This window comes from Bos grunniens, chromosome 3, assembly GCF_055505025.1.
Source record: "Bos grunniens cultivar Pamir isolate PY7600 chromosome 3, Bosgru_T2T1.0, whole genome shotgun sequence".
Classification (NCBI taxonomy): Eukaryota; Metazoa; Chordata; class Mammalia; order Artiodactyla; family Bovidae; genus Bos; species Bos grunniens.
Window position 1 is genome coordinate 102,336,153 of NC_141167.1, and position 15,437 is coordinate 102,351,589.

General features: G+C 41.1%; 1 protein-coding gene across 13 annotated transcripts in view; it reads left to right on the plus strand.

The window, feature by feature from the left end:
* TUFT1 (tuftelin 1) overlaps positions 1-15,437 on the plus strand; it is a 50,322-nt gene that overhangs the window by 11,838 nt on the left and 23,047 nt on the right. For 4 of the 13 annotated variants that reach the window (XM_086392667.1, XM_086392669.1, XM_086392671.1 and 1 more), the window contains exons 2-4: positions 6,773-7,212; positions 13,164-13,238; positions 13,649-13,750. In XM_086392667.1, coding sequence (XP_086248793.1) covers positions 7,081-7,212; positions 13,164-13,238; positions 13,649-13,750 — 309 coding nt within the window. In that variant the 5' untranslated portion in view covers positions 6,773-7,080. Of the gene's footprint in view, positions 1-6,257; positions 6,340-6,772; positions 7,213-13,163; positions 13,239-13,648; positions 13,751-15,437 lie in introns of those variants that run through there. The other 9 variants (XM_086392670.1, XM_086392672.1, XM_086392676.1 and 6 more) reach the window with 3 other exon arrangements.

Genomic DNA, 15,437 nt, shown 5'->3' on the forward strand with positions numbered 1-15,437 from the left:
TGTGTTACAGTTAGGGTATGTAGGATGCAGTGGGTGCAGGAGCAGGCTCTGACAGAGGGGTGCTGGCGTAGGACTGTTCGAGCAGAGCCTTAAGGTTGAGTGCAATTCTCCAAGGAGGCAAGGGAGGGGAAGGGAATCTCAGAGGAGAGAACAACGGGCACACCTTTGGGGAGGTGGAAACATGTATTGCATTGGAAGGCTCATCAACAGAAATTTGGATTTGGGTGCTTTGCTACAGTTGGATCAGGAAAGTTTGGAATAGCTCGTGTCGGGTACAGGTGAGGTCCTGGTGGGAGTCAAGACATTATGTGATCCGGACAGTGATAATAGGTCTGATCATAAGGGAATTTTAATGCTATGATAAACAGTTTTTAATTTTTTTTTTTTGCTTTAAAAAAAGGCATACATTTATGTATGTATGCAGTAACATACATTCATAAATGTACAATCAAGTAATTTTCACACACTGGACACTAACCATCACCCAGATCAAGAAACAAATCATTACCAGTATCAGGGAGTCCCCTTTTGTCCCCTTCTAGTTATTATCTACCCTCTATCCTCACGGGTAACCACAATCCTGACTTCTGAAAGCATTCTTTATTTTGCTTGTTTTTATACTTTTTGTAGAAATGGAATCATATGGTATGCTTTATTGTCTGACTTCTTTTGCTTAACCTATCTAAAAACATATTCATAACATATCCATGTTGCATGTCCCCTAGTTCATTCTTTTCCATTGTTGTACAGTGTTCTCTTATGTGGATGGCTATATCACAATTAATCCATTCTACTCCAAAACATTGCTAATTTTGGCTATTGTGAAAAATGCTACTATGAACATACTGGTGTGTGTTTTTTATGGGGGAAATATATATGCATTTCTATCGAGTAGATAACCAGGGGTAGAATTGCTGTGTTATAAGATGCTTATACGGAGAAGGCAATGGCATCTCACTCCAGTACTCTTGCCTGGAAAATCCCATGGATGGAGGAGCCTGGTAGGCTGCAGTCCACGGGGTCCCGAAGAGTCAGACACGACTGAGTGACTTCACTTTCACTTTTCACTTTCATGCATTGGAGAAGGAAATGGCAACCCACTCCAGTGTTCTTGCCTGGAAAATCCCAGGCAAGATTCTGGGGGAGCCTGGTGGGCTGCCGTCTATGGGGTCGCACAGAGTCGAACATGACTGAAGCAACTTAGCAGCAGCAGCAGCAGGATGCTTATAGGATTGAAGGCAGGAGAAGGGGACGACAGAGGATAAGATGATTGGATGGCATCACCGACTCGATGGATGTGAGTTTGAGTGAGCTCCGGGAGTTGGTGATGGACAGGGAGGCCTGGCATGCTGCAGTCCACGGGGTTGCAGAGAGTCGGACACGACTGAGCTACTGGACTGAGGGTGTCACTCATGTGTTCATCTGTGGTACATACTTCCAAAGTGACTGTGATTGATTGTGATAATGAGTAAACCCTCCATCAGTGTATGAGAGTTCTGATTGTTCTACAGCCCCTAACACTTGGTTGTTTTTTTTTAACCCTTCATTCTGATGGGTATTTTGTGGTATTGCCTTATGGGGTTAGTTCCTAGTTCTTTGATGACATGGCTAATGAAATAGAACCCTTTTCATATGTTTTATTGGCTATGTGAATATCCTCTTATGTGATGATTCTATTGAAGTGTTTTGCTCATTTTTCTGTTGGGCACCACTCTCTCTCCCTCTCATGTTCCCTCCCTCCCCTTCTTTCTTCCTTTAAATATGCTCTTTATTTTGAAATAATTTTAGGTTTACAGAAAAGTTGCAAAGCTAATACTCATATACTCTTCACTCAATTTTCTCCAATGCTAGCATCTTATATAACCATGGCACATTTGTCATAACTAAGAAATTTTTAATGGATATAATACTGGTTAACTAAATTGTAGACTTTAATTGGATTTCACCAGATTTTTCACTAATATCCTTTTTCTGATCCAGGATTCAGTCCAGGATATCATGTTGTTTTTTGTCTTACAGAAATTCTTAATGTATTCTGAATATCCTTTGTCAGATATTCATAGAATGGATATCTTCTACTCTGTGGGTTGTCATGCACTCTCTTAATGGTGCCTTCTGATGAATGAAAGTTCAAAATTTTAATATAGTCCAATTTATCAATTTTTTACGAGAAGGACTTTTTTATGATGTGTTTAAGAAAAATTTTGCCTTTGTCAAGGCCGTAAAAATGTTCTGAAAGATAGAAAGTGAAGTTGCTCAGTTGTGTCCAACTCTTTGTGACCCCATAGACTACAGCCTGCCGTCCATGGGATTTTCCAGGTAAGAATACTGGAGTGGGTTGCCATTTCCTTCTCCAGGAGATCTTCCTGACCCAAGGATCCAGCCCAGGTCTCCCTCATTGCAGGCAGACTCTTTATCATCTGAGCCACTAGGGAATCCAAAAAAAATATTCTATAAAAACCCTTATTTTTCTGGGAATTCCCTGATGGTTCAGTGGCTAAGACTGCTCTCTCGATACAGGGGGCCTGGGTTTGATCCCTGGTCAGGAAACTAGATCCCATGTTTCACAACTAAGACCCAACACAGCCAAAAAAAAAATTAAAAACCTTTATTTTTCTGCTTTTCACATTTACATCTGCAATCCACTCAGAATTAATGCTTATATATAGTATGAAGTAGGAATTAATATGTATTTTCTCCCATAACAAGGCATGTTTATTTTAACCTGTATGCTTATGGAAAATATTTTAAAGAGGAGCATTGTCAAATTTTGAGGAACTGGCATTTTTGTATGTCTGTGTGTATTAGTCACTGTGTTCTCACTGAAATGTTGTACTGTCCATCTTACCAGCTAGTAAAGTAAGGCTGAGGGAGAGTAAAATTAATACACACAACAAATGAAAGTCAGAGCTAATGTTTGGGCCAAGGTCTAACTGTTCTAAATGCTGTTCTTTTTCTGCAAAGAAATCAGTCTGGGCTTGAGGGATAATGGACCAGGCAACAGACCTGGTGGTGATTTGGGTACTCCTTGTTATGTATCATCTCATTCTATGGAAATAAAATATGCTTTCTAAAATAAAAAATAAGTATATGAAAAATAACATGAAAGAAGTTGATCATATCCTACACTGAAGTTGTGGGTCAGTTAGGCTGAATAAATTAGTCTGATCTATTCATGGAGTATTAGTACTGCTGCTGCTGCTGCTAAGTCGCTTCAATAGTGTCCGACTCTGCATGACCCCATAGGCGGCAGCCCACCAGGCCCCACCGTCCCTGGGGTTCTCCAGGCAAGAACACTGGAGTGGGTTGCCGTTTCCTCCTCCAATGCATGAAAGTGAAAGTGAAGTCGCTCAGTCGTGTCCGACTCTTTGCAACCCCATGGACTGCAGCTACCAGGCTCCTCCATCCATGGGATTTTCCAGGCAAGAGTACTGGAGTGGATGCTTAATGTGATGAAAATTAATGATGAAATATTAAAGGGGGAAAGCAAGTATATAAGTGTATATAGTAGTATGCCTTTCAAAAATGTGCATAGAAAAAATTGTAAGGAATGCATTTTATAGTGGCTATTTTAGAGTAGTAGGATAATAATTACTTATTTCCTTTATTATTTCTTTAATTTTTATCTCTGTAGGTATTTTTTTAACACAGTTGTAGATTCACATGCAGTTAAAAGAAATAATAGAGATCTTTTGCATTTACTTAGCATTTCACTTTGACTTTTCACTTTCATGCATTGGAGAAGGAAATGGCAGCCCACTCCAGCGTTCTTGCCTGGAGAATCCCAGGGATGGGGGAGCCTGGTGGGCTGCCGTCTATGGGGTCGCACAGAGTTGGACACGACTGAAGCGACTTAGCAGCAGCAGCAGCAGCAGCATTCCTCAGTGGTAACATCTTACAAAACCATAATGCACTGTCACAACCAGGATAGTGACATCAATACAGCCAAGATATAGACTGTTTCCATCACTACAAAGATTCTTCAGCTTCCCATTTTAGAGTCACACCCTCTTCCTTTCCACCTCCTTCTTCTCCCTAACTCTCGAACCCCTTTGCCTGTGCTCTGTTTCTGTAATTTTGTCCTTTCAAGACTATTAGATACATGGAATCATATAGTATGTAACCTTTTGTGATTGGCTTCTTTCATTAAGCTTAATTCTTGGGAAATTGATGTTGCATGCGTCAGTAATTAGTTCCTTTTTATTGCTGAATAGTAAGCATTCCATGTTTAATCATTCACTTACTGAAGGGCATCCAGGTTGTTTCTGGTTTTGGGGTATTACAAGTAAAGCTGCTATAAGCATTAGCGTGCAAGTTTTTAAAAAATGTTTATGTATTTTTAAGTGGAGGATAATTGCTTTACAATACTGTGTTGGTTTCTGCCATACATAACATGAATCAGCCATTGGTATACATATGTCCCCTGCCTCTTGAACCTTCCTCCCACCTTCCACCTCAAGTGTGCAATTTTTTGTGTGAACGTAAGTCTACGTTTCTTTGTGATAAATGCCCAGGAGTATAATTGCTGGGTCATATGGTGATTGTATGTTTAGTTTTTAAAGAAATTCCAAACTATTTTTCAGAGTGGCTGTGTCACTTTATATTCCCACCAGCAACGTGTGAGTGATCCAGTTTCTCTGCATCCTTGCCAGCATTTGGTGCTGTGGTCTTTGTTTTAGCCATTCTAATAGGTGTGTAATGATATCTCACTGTGGTTTTAATTTGCCTTTCTTTAATGACTAATGATGTTGAACATCTTTTTACATGCTTATTTGCCACCCGTATATTTTCTTCAGTGAAATATCTTTTCATGTCTTTTACCCATGTTCTAACAAAACGTTAGGGAATAAAATCTTTGTATTTATGAGAGATATTAGTTTGTAGTTTTTTGGGTTTTGTTTTCTTTTCAAAATTGTCTTTGGTCTTGGTGCCACAATAAGAATAGCTTTCATAAATGAATTTGAAAGTGTCCTTCCTCTTATTTTCTGGATGAGATTATGTAGAAATAGTATTGGTGCTAATTTTTAAAATACTTCATAGAATTCTCCAGTGGAGTCATCTGGGCCTGGATATTTCTTCTTAGGGAATTTTTTTTTTTTTTTGGCTCTGCCACATGGCTTGTGGGATGTCAGTTCCCCAGCCAGGGACTGAACCCAGGCCATGGCAGTGAAAGCCTGGAATCCTAATGACTAGGTCACCATGGAGCTCCTCTGAGAATTTTAAAATTATGATTTAAATTTCCTTAATAGTTATAAGGCTATTCATATTACCTATATCATATTAGATGAAGAACTTCAGTAGTTCATATTTTTTTGAATAATTGATTCATTTTTCTAAATTGTCAAATTTATGCTCATAGAGTTGTTCATAGTATTACCTTATACTTTTAATACCTTCAAGTTCTGTAGAAATATTGTGTTTCATTCCTGATATTGGTATTTATGTCTCTCTGTTTTCTTCTTTGTCAGTCTTATTTGAAGTTATGAATTTCATTGATCCTTTCAAAGAATAGCTCTTTGTTTCATTGGTTTTTCTCTATTGTTGTTCTGTGTTAAATATTATTTATCCATGCTCTTATTTTTATTAAGGCCTTTTCCCTGCTTGCTTTGAGTTTTGTTTTTTTTTTCCCTAAATTCTTGTAGTGGGAGCTTAAATTATTGATTTGAGACTTTCTTTTCATCTAATACATACATTTAGTGCTATGAATTTCCCTCTCTTTAAAGGGAGTTTCTCTTGCTTTCCCTCTCTAAAGAACTACTTTAGCTATATCCCACAAATGTTGATGTTTTGGTTTTTCATTTTCATTCAGTTCAGCGATTTTTAAAAATTTCCTTTGACAGTGTCTTTTTGACCCAAAGATTATTTAGAAGTATGTTGTTCAGTTGCCTAGTGTTTGGAAAATTTCCCATTATCCTTCTGCTATTTATTTCTGGTTTGAATCCATTGTGGTCATATAACGTCCTCTGTATGATTTCAGTTCTTTCAAATTTGTTGAGCTTTTTCATAGTCCAGATTATGGTCTGTCTTAGTATGTGTTCCATAGATCCATGAAAACAATGTGTATTCTGCTGCTGTTGGGTGGAGTATTCTGTAAATGTTGATTAGATCTTGCTGGTTGATGGTGTTGTTGAGTTCTTATATATTCTCGATAATTTCCCCCGCCCCAATTGCTCTGTCAGTTGTTGAGGGATAGGTATTGAAGTCTCTAACTATAATTGTGGATTTGTTCTATTAGGTTTTGTTTCACATATTTTGCAGCTTGGTGTTTGGTGAATATACATTTGGGATTGCTCTGTCTTCTGTGTGGATTACATTACGTAACGTCGTTTTCTATTTATGGTAATTCTCTTTGCTCTGAAGTCTACTTCTATCTACTTCATCTGATATTAACATAGCACTCCTGCTTTCCTTTGATTAATATTTGCATGATATATCTTTTCCCAGTCTTTTACTTCAACCAGTCTATATTTTTATATTTAAAGTATTGAATATGTTTCTTATAGACAGCATGTAATGAGTCATTTTAAAAAATCTATTCTGCCAACCTGCTTTTTATTTTTTGGTTGTGGTTGTACAGCTTACTGGATCTTAGTTTCCCAGTCAGGGGTCTAGCCTGGGGGAAAGTATGGAGTCCTAACCATCGGACCAGCAGGGAATTCCTGCCAATCTGTATTTAAGTGATGTATTTAGACTGTGTACATTTAGTGTAATTATTGGTATGGTAAGCCTGCTATTTTATTTTTGTTTGTTGTTTGTTTTCTTTGTCTTTCAGCCATTATTTCTTTCAGCAAGTTGAGTACTTCTTCAACTTTCTTTCTTGTCTCCAACTGAGATTCTGATGACACAAATAGAGGAGATGACCTCTCAAGGCCCAAATCCAGACTAGTCTGTGCTCTTCCAGTTAAAATGCCATGGCTGAACCCAGGATGTGGCAGTGAAAGCATCAAATCCTAACCATTGGACCATCAGAGACTATGCTTTAATCAAAGTGCATGCCTGTGTACTGCGGAAAAGAGTTAGCAGCCACTTTGGCTATTTTGGGCTTCACTGGTGGTTGAGTTGGTAAAGAATCCGCCTGCAATGCAGGATACCTGGGTTCGATCCCTGGGTTGGGAAAATCCCCTGGAGAAGGGAATGGCTACCCACTCCAGTATTCTGGCCTGGAGAATTCCATGGACTGTATACTCCTTGGGGTCACAAAGTTGGACACAAGTGAGTGACTTTCACTTTCACTTGGCTATTTTGAAATAATTTCTTCTTTTTTTGTAATGTTCTCTTGACCTAGATGTCGTGGAACACTCACTACGCATTCAGATAAGGCTTACCTTTGTTAGGGGCTGTGGCAGACAGCTGCCCACAAGGAGTTAACAGAAGATCACATGGCTCACAAATAAGTGAGAGGCACTTGCCACCAGAGGCCTTGTGAAGCAGAGGGAGCACAGGGAAGAGAGTATGTGTTTCCCGCAGGATGTAGGGAAGTGTCATGGAAGATGTGGCAGTTGAATGCAAACTCTTGAGGGACTCACAGGTGCCCCTGGTGAAAATAAGAAGAAAGAACAGTTAGGCAAAGGAAATTAAGAGAGTGAAGTTACTAAAGTAGGAAAGCATGGGGCATTTTGGACCAGGGGCAGTGAAGACCAGTGACAGCAGAGGCGAATTGACTCAGATTGTAGAGAGCCTTAAAAGCCACACTAAGGGTCTGGGTTTTATTTGATAGGAATTAAGGACTTCCGTGGTGGCTTAGATGGTAAAGCGTCTGTCTACAATGAGGGAGATCCGGGTTTGATCCCTGGGTCAGGAAGATACTCTGGAGAAGGAAATGGCAACCCACTCCAATACTATTGCCTGGGAAATCCCATGGACGGAGGAGCCTGATAGACTACAGTCCATGGGGTTGCAAAGAGTCGGACATGACTGAGCGACTTCACTCACTCACTCAAGTGTTTTTGTAAAAGCTAGCTACATTGCCAGGTTTGGTAAGTCTTAAGGGCCATATGGGAGTGTCTTCAAACTTTCTTGTATTTGGGCTTGTTCCAAGAACTGGGAAGAGGCTAATATTTGAATACTTACCTCTTATGTGGCTTCCCCAATGGCTCTGCTGGTAAAGAATCTACCTGCAGTACAGCAGACACAAGAGACTTGGGCTCCATCCCTGGTTTAGCAAGGTACCTGGAGAAGGAACTAGCAACCCACTCCAGTATTCTTGTCTGGAGAATCCCATGGACAGAGGAGCCTAGCAGGCTACAGTCCATGGGGTCTCAAGGAGTCAGACATGACTGAGTGACTAAGCATACACTCTTAAGTGGCAGAGAACAACCTCCATATATTTTCAGTTAATCTTAAACAAAAAAGCTAGTAGTTGGATGGTAGTGTTTCCATTTTATAGGGTGAACACAGGGTATCTGATTACAGAGGCTGATTACTTCTCCACCCATTTGTTCTTTCTTGTGGAGGAAGATCTGTTGCCTCCCAGAGAAGCTTCTCCCAGCTTTCTGGGCAGAGTCTATTCTTTCTTCCTCCTGTCACTCCATCAGATATTTGGAAGGTTAGGAGGATTCCTCAAAACTGTTAAGAGTTCAGTTAAGTTCATTTGCTCAGTCATGTCTGACTCTTTGTGACCCCATGAACCACAGCACACCATGCTTCCCTGTCCATCACCAACTCCCAGAATTTACCCAAACTCATGTCCATTGAGTTGGTGATGCCATCTAACAATCTCATCCTCAGTCGTCCCCTTCTCCTCCTGCCCTCAATCTTTCCCAACATCAGGGTCTTTTCAAATGAGTCAGCTCTTTGCATCAGGTGGCCAAAATATTGGAGTTTCAGCTTCAACATCAGTCCTTCCAATGAACACCCAGGACTGATTTCCTTTAGGATGAACTGGGTGGATCTCCTTGCAGTCCAAGGGACTCTCAAGAGTCTTCTCCAACACCACAGTTCAAAAGCATCAATTCTTTGGTGCTCAGCTTTCTTTATAGTCCAACTCTCACATCCATACATGACTAGAGGAAAAACCATAGCCTTGACTAGATGGACCTTTGTTGACAAAGTAGTCTCTGCTTTTTAATATGTTGTCTAGGTTGATCATAACTTTCCTTCCAAGGAGTAAGCGTCTTTTAATTTCATGGCTGCAATCACCATCTGCAGTGATTTTGGAGCCCCAAAAATATAAAGTCAGCCACGGTTTCTACTGTTTCCCCATCTATTTCCCATGAAGTGATGGGACTAGATGCCATGATCTTAGTTTTCTGAATGTTGAGCTTTAAGCCAACTTTTTCACTCTCTTCTTTCACTTTCATCAAGAGGTTCTTTAGTTCTTCTTCACTTTCTGCCATAACGGTGGTGTCATCTGCATATCTGAGGTTATTGATATTTCTCCTGGCAATCTTGATTCCAGCTTGTGCTTCTTCCAGCCCAGCATTTCTCATGATGTACTCTGCATATAAGTTAAATAAGCAGAGTGACAATATACAGCCTTGACGTACTCCTTTTCTTATTTGGAACCAGTCTGTTGTTCCATGTCCAGTTCTAACTGTTGCTTCCTGACCTGCATATAGGTTTCTCAAGAGGCAAGTCAGGTGGTCTGGTATTCCCATCTCTTTCAGAATTTTCCACAGTTTATTGTGATCCACACAGTCAAAGGCTTTGGCATAGTCAATAAAGCAGAAATAGATGTTTTTCTGGAACTCACTTGCGTTTTCCATGATCCAGTGGATGTTGGCAGTTTGATCTCTGGTTCCTCTGCCTTTTCTCAAACCAGCTTGAATATCAGGAAGTTCACGGTTCACATATTGCTGAAGCCTGACTTGGAGAATTTTGAGCATTACTTTACTAGCGTGTAAAATTAGTGCAATTGTGTGGTAGTTTGAGCATTCTTTGGCATTGCCTTTCTTTGGGATTGGAATGAAAACTGACCTTTTCCAGTCCTGTGGTCACTGCTGAGTTTTCCAAATTTGCTGGCATATTGAGTGCAGCACTTTCACAGCATCATCTTTTAGGATTTGAAATAGCTCAACTGGAATTCCATCACCTCCACTATCTTTGTAGTGATGCTTCCTAAGGCCCACTTGACTTCACATTCCAGGATGTCTGGCTCTAGGTGAGTGATCACACCATCGTGATTATCTGGATCATGAAGATCTTTTTTGTACAGTTCTTCTGTGTATTCTTGCCACCTCTTCTTAATATCTTCAGCTTCTGTTAGGTCCATACCATTTCTGTCCTTTATTGAGCCCATCTTTACATGAAATGTTCCCCTGTTATCTCTAATTTTCTTGAAGAGACCTCTAGTCTTTCCTAGTCTGTTGTTTTCCTCTATTTCTTTGCATTGATCACTGAAGAAGGCTTTCTTATCTCTCCTTGCTATTCTTTGGAACTCTGTATTCAAATGGGTATGCTGCTGCTGCTGCTGCTAAGTCACTTCAGTTATGTCCGACTCTGTGTGACCCCATAGACGGCAGCCCATCAGGCTCCCCCGTCCCTGAGATCCTCCAGGCAAGAACACTGGAGTGGGTCGCCATTGCCTTCTCCAATGCGTGAAAGTGAAGAGTGAAAGTGAAGTCGCTCAGTCATGTCTGACTCTTCACGACCCCATGGACTGCAGCCCACCAGGCTCCTCTGTCCATGGGATTTTCCAGGCAAGAGTACTGGAGTGTGGTGCCATTGCCTTCTCCATCAAATGGGTATTTCTTTCCTTTTCTCCTTTGCTTTTCGCTTTTCTTCTTTTCACAGCTATTTGTAAGGCCTCCTCAGACAATCATTTTGCTGTTTCTCATTTCTTTTTCTTGGGGATGGTCTTGATCCCTGTCTCCTGTACAATGTCATGAATCTCTGTCCGTAGTTCATCAGGCACTCTGTCTATGAGATCTAGTCCCTTAAATCTTTTTCTCACTTCCACTGTATAATCATAAGGGATTTGATTTAGGTCATACCTGAATGATCTAGTGGTTTTCCCCACTTTCTTCAGTTTAAGTCTGAATTTGGCAATAAGGAGTTCATGATCTGAGCCACAGTCAGCTCCTGATCTTATTTTTGCTGAGTGTATAGAGCCTCTCCACCTTTGGTTGCAAAGAATATAATCACTCTGATTTCGGTGTTGACCATCTGGTGATGTCCATGTGTAGCGTCTTCTCTTGTGTTGTTGGAAGAGGGTGTTTGCTATGACCAGTGCATTCTCTTGGCAAAACTCTTATTAGCCTTTGCCCTGCTTCATTCTGTACTCCAAGGCCAAATTTGCCTGTTACCCCAGGTATTTCTTGACTTCCTACTTTTGCATTCCAGTCCCCTATAATGAAAAGGACATCTTTTTTGGGTGTTAGTTCTAAAAGGTCTTGTAAGTCTTCATAGAACCATTCAACTTCAGCTTCTTCAGCATTACTGATCGGGGCATAGACTTGGATTACCGTGTTATTGAATGGTTTGCCTTGGAAATGAACAGAGATCATTCTGTCATTTTTGAGATTGCATCCAAGTACTGCATTTTGGACTCTTTTTTGACTATGATGGCTACTCCATTTCTTCTAAGGGATTCCTGCCCACAGTAGTAGATATAATGGTCATCTGAGTTAAATTCACCCTTTCCAGTCCAACTTAGTTTGCTGATTCCTAGAATTTCGATGTTCACTCTTGCCATCTCCTGTTTGACCACTTCCATATTGCCTTGATTCATGGACCTGACATTCCAGGTTCCTATGCAATATTGCTCTTTACAGCATCGGACCTTGCTTCTATCACCAGTCACATCCACAACTGGGTATTGTTTTTGCTTTGGCTCCATCCCTTCCTTCTTTCTGGAGTTATTTCTCCACTGATCTCCAGTAGCATATTGGGCTCCTACTGACCTGGGGAGTTCCTCTTTCAGTATCCTATCATTTTGCCTTTTCATACTTAGTTCATGGGGTTCTCAAGGCAAGAATACTGAAGTGGTTTGCCATTCCCTTCTCCAGTGGACCACATTCTGTCAGACCTCTCCACCATGACCCATCCATCTTGGGTGGCCCCACACAGCATGGCTTAATTTCCTTGAGTTTGACAAACTGTGGTCCGTGTGATCAGATTGGCTAGTTGTCTGTGATTGTGGTTTCAGTCTGTCTGCCCTCTGATGCGCTCTCTCAGCGCCTACCGTCTTACTGGGGTTTCTCTTACCTTGGACGTGGGGTGTCTCTTCACAGCTGCTCCAGCAAAGCGCCGCTGCTGCTCCATTCTTTCTTCCTCCTGTCGCTCCATCAGATATTTGAAAGGTTAGGAGGATTCCTCAAAACTGTTAAGAGTAAGATGATATTTATACTTCTGGACCTCATGGCAGGGTATGACCAGATGACCTGAAAGTCACTTTTGTCTTGGCTAGTTCAGCACCCATCTTCCCATCATTAGCTGCGAGAGGCATGTACTCCTCTTTATGCTGTTATAATATCAAATATGGAAGGAGCCTTAGAGATACTTAGTTCAACCCTTATTTTTCTAGTGAGATACACGGATCCAGAGTTGCTAAGCCTCTTGTCTACCTGTACGTGTTACACGGGTTAGTGGCAGGGTTTGGTGCATTCTGCCTTGCTGATCCTCTCTCAATGTTGTTATCTCCTCAGATCTCCAGCCCCCCACTTTTCCCTCTTCTTGCATGTTTTCCCCCTCAGGTTTTCTATTTTCCTCACAATGAAAAGAAGGTTTTTAAACCTTCTTTAAGTTATGAAAGAACACCTGCTTCTTCCTTTGAAATTAGGCTGATCTACTGTATCGCCTGCTTTCTTCTGGATAATTTCTGTGTGGCTCATAGAAATAGGGGTTTGGATTCAGGTACCTTCCTATGATTTGGTTCAGGAAAGATATCCTAGTCTTGTAAAGGGAATCAGTAACTTCCTGGGTGGATGTCAGGTGCAGAAGTTCTGAACTGGGGATGACCAATCCAGGGATGCCTTCTGAACAGTGGGGAAAGGAGAACGCACACAATGTGCTGTGTGAAGAACACTGTCAGAGTCCCTGGAGACATCCTCATCACCCAAGAGTGAACTGACCTTGGGCAAGCTGATGTACCTCTCTGACCTCAGCTTTTCTTGTCTATGAAATGGCAATAATAAAACCCACTCTACAGGACTGGCAAAAGTGCATGTGTACTGATAGTAGACTGTAAAGTGAGAGATTATTGTTGCTGTGATTGTCATTATTAGGGCAGCGTGGACGTGCTCAGGCTGACTCTCCAGAGTGAACTGACAGGAGATGAACTTGAACGCATAGCCCAGAAGGTATCGAGATTGCTGGTGGAGCGAGGCCTCCTCGTCTCTGCCAGTTCTCCTTCCTTGCTGCTGACCCCTCAGCCCAGTGCTGGCTGGAACCGTCTCCTCTGCTGCCTGGGAGCATCTCCTTTCAGACAAAGCCAGCCGACCTCAGCATCGTGCCTTGCTTTGGGGATGTAGAGGCCCCCATTACAATTAAAACTAACCTGCAATTTCAACTAATTCTCCCATCCTGTGTTCTTGCTGCTGCTGCATTCATCCTGTGGCTTCGGGTTGAGGTTCTGAAATGAATTTTTGCAGGGAAACATTGGACTAACCCTTCAAGTCTTTTGAGCAGCAGTTCTGCATTGGTTGAGGGGCAGAAGTTCAGTGCTGGTCGTATGGTTTCTGATCCACTTTTCTTTCCCTCTCTCTGGCAGGCGGGCAGGAAGACCTATGCCATGGTGTCCAGCCGCTCAACTAGTCATTCTCTGGCCTCAGAACTGGTGGAGTCCAATGATGGACACGAAGAGATCATTAAGGTAGGCTTAGTTCACTTTCATGGTTTCTCCCTCCTCTCTTTCTCCCTGCAGACACAGGAGAGGAAATGGCTGCCTTCACCAAAGGGCCTTGTGGTTTGACTGGGAAGAACCAGATCTGTGATACTAGTTCTTGGCTGTCTGTCTCCTGGAAAGATCTTAATTAACACCAGGAGATCACAATCAGGCTATGGTGGCTCTAGTGCCACCTGGCACTCGGCAGGGGAATGGATGAGATGGCCTTTCCAGGTGCTTGTCTACTGTCTGTATTCATGTCAGCTGCTGAAAACTGTGGAGACAGGTAAAAAGTGTGTTTACGGAACTTTTTTTTTTTTTTTTAATTGAAATAATTTTTGTTTAATTAAGGCAATTAAAACAATTTAAAAAAATTAAAAGTTTCTTTTCTAAAAACAACTTTTTGAGATGTAATTCACATACCATACAATTAACTCAGTTAAAGTGTACAATTCAGTAGTTTTTGATATATTCATAGAGTTGTGCAGCCATCACCACTACTAATTTCAGAACTTTTTCAGTCACTCCTTCTAGCCCCTGGTGATCACCACAGTTCTATCAGTACCTTCTGTCTCTATGGATTTGTCCTTTCTAGACATTTTATATGGAGAAGGAAATGGCAACCCACTCCAGTGTTCTTGCCTGGAGAATCCCATGGACGGAGAAGCCTGGTGGGCTGCAGTCAATGGGGTCGCACAGAGTCGGACACAGCTGAAGTGACTTAGCAGCAGCAGACATTTCATATGGGCTTCCCTGGTGGCTCAGAGGTTAAAGCATCTGCCTGCAATATGGGAGACCTGGGTTCAATCCCTGGGTCGGAAAGATCCGCTGGAGAAGGAAATGGCAACCCACTCCAGTATTCTTGCCTGGAGAATCGCATGGACGGAGGAGCCTGGTGGGCTACAGTCCATGGGGTTGCAAAGAGTCGGACACAACTGAGTGACTTCACTTCACTTCAGACATTTTATATAAATGGACTCACAACACAGCATGTGGCCTTTTGTGTCTGGCTTCTTTCATTTAGCAGAGTATTTTCAGGGATCAGCCATATTGTAACATACATCAGTACTCACTGCTTTTAATGGCTGAATCATATTCCCTTGAATGAATATATTATATTTTGTTACCCATTCATCAATTGATGGGCATTTGGGTTGTTTCTACTCTCTGGCTTTTATGAATGATGCTGCTTTGAATATTCATGTACAAGTTTTTAGGTGAACATGTGTTTTCAATTCTCTTGGTATATACCTAGCAGTAGTGAAATTGCTAGGTCATAAGGTAATTCTATATTTATATTTAATCTTTTGAGAAACTACCAGACATTTTTCCAAAGCATTTGCTCTATTTTGTATTCCCACCAGTTATATATGTGGGTTTCAATTTCTGTATATCCTCATTAACACTTGTTATTATCCATTTTTTTTGATTATTGCCATCCTAGTGGATGTGAAGTAGTGTCCTATGGTGGTTTTAATTTGCATTTCCCTAATGACATCTTTTCATATGCTTATTGCCTGTTTGTATATCTTCGTTGGAAAAATATTTATTCAAATCCTTTGCTCTTTAAAAATCCAATTGTGCTTTAATTGTTACAGTGTAAGTGTTCTTTTATATATTCCAGATAGTAAGTGCTTATCAGATAAATGTTCTGGAAAAAATTTTAAATTTTTTC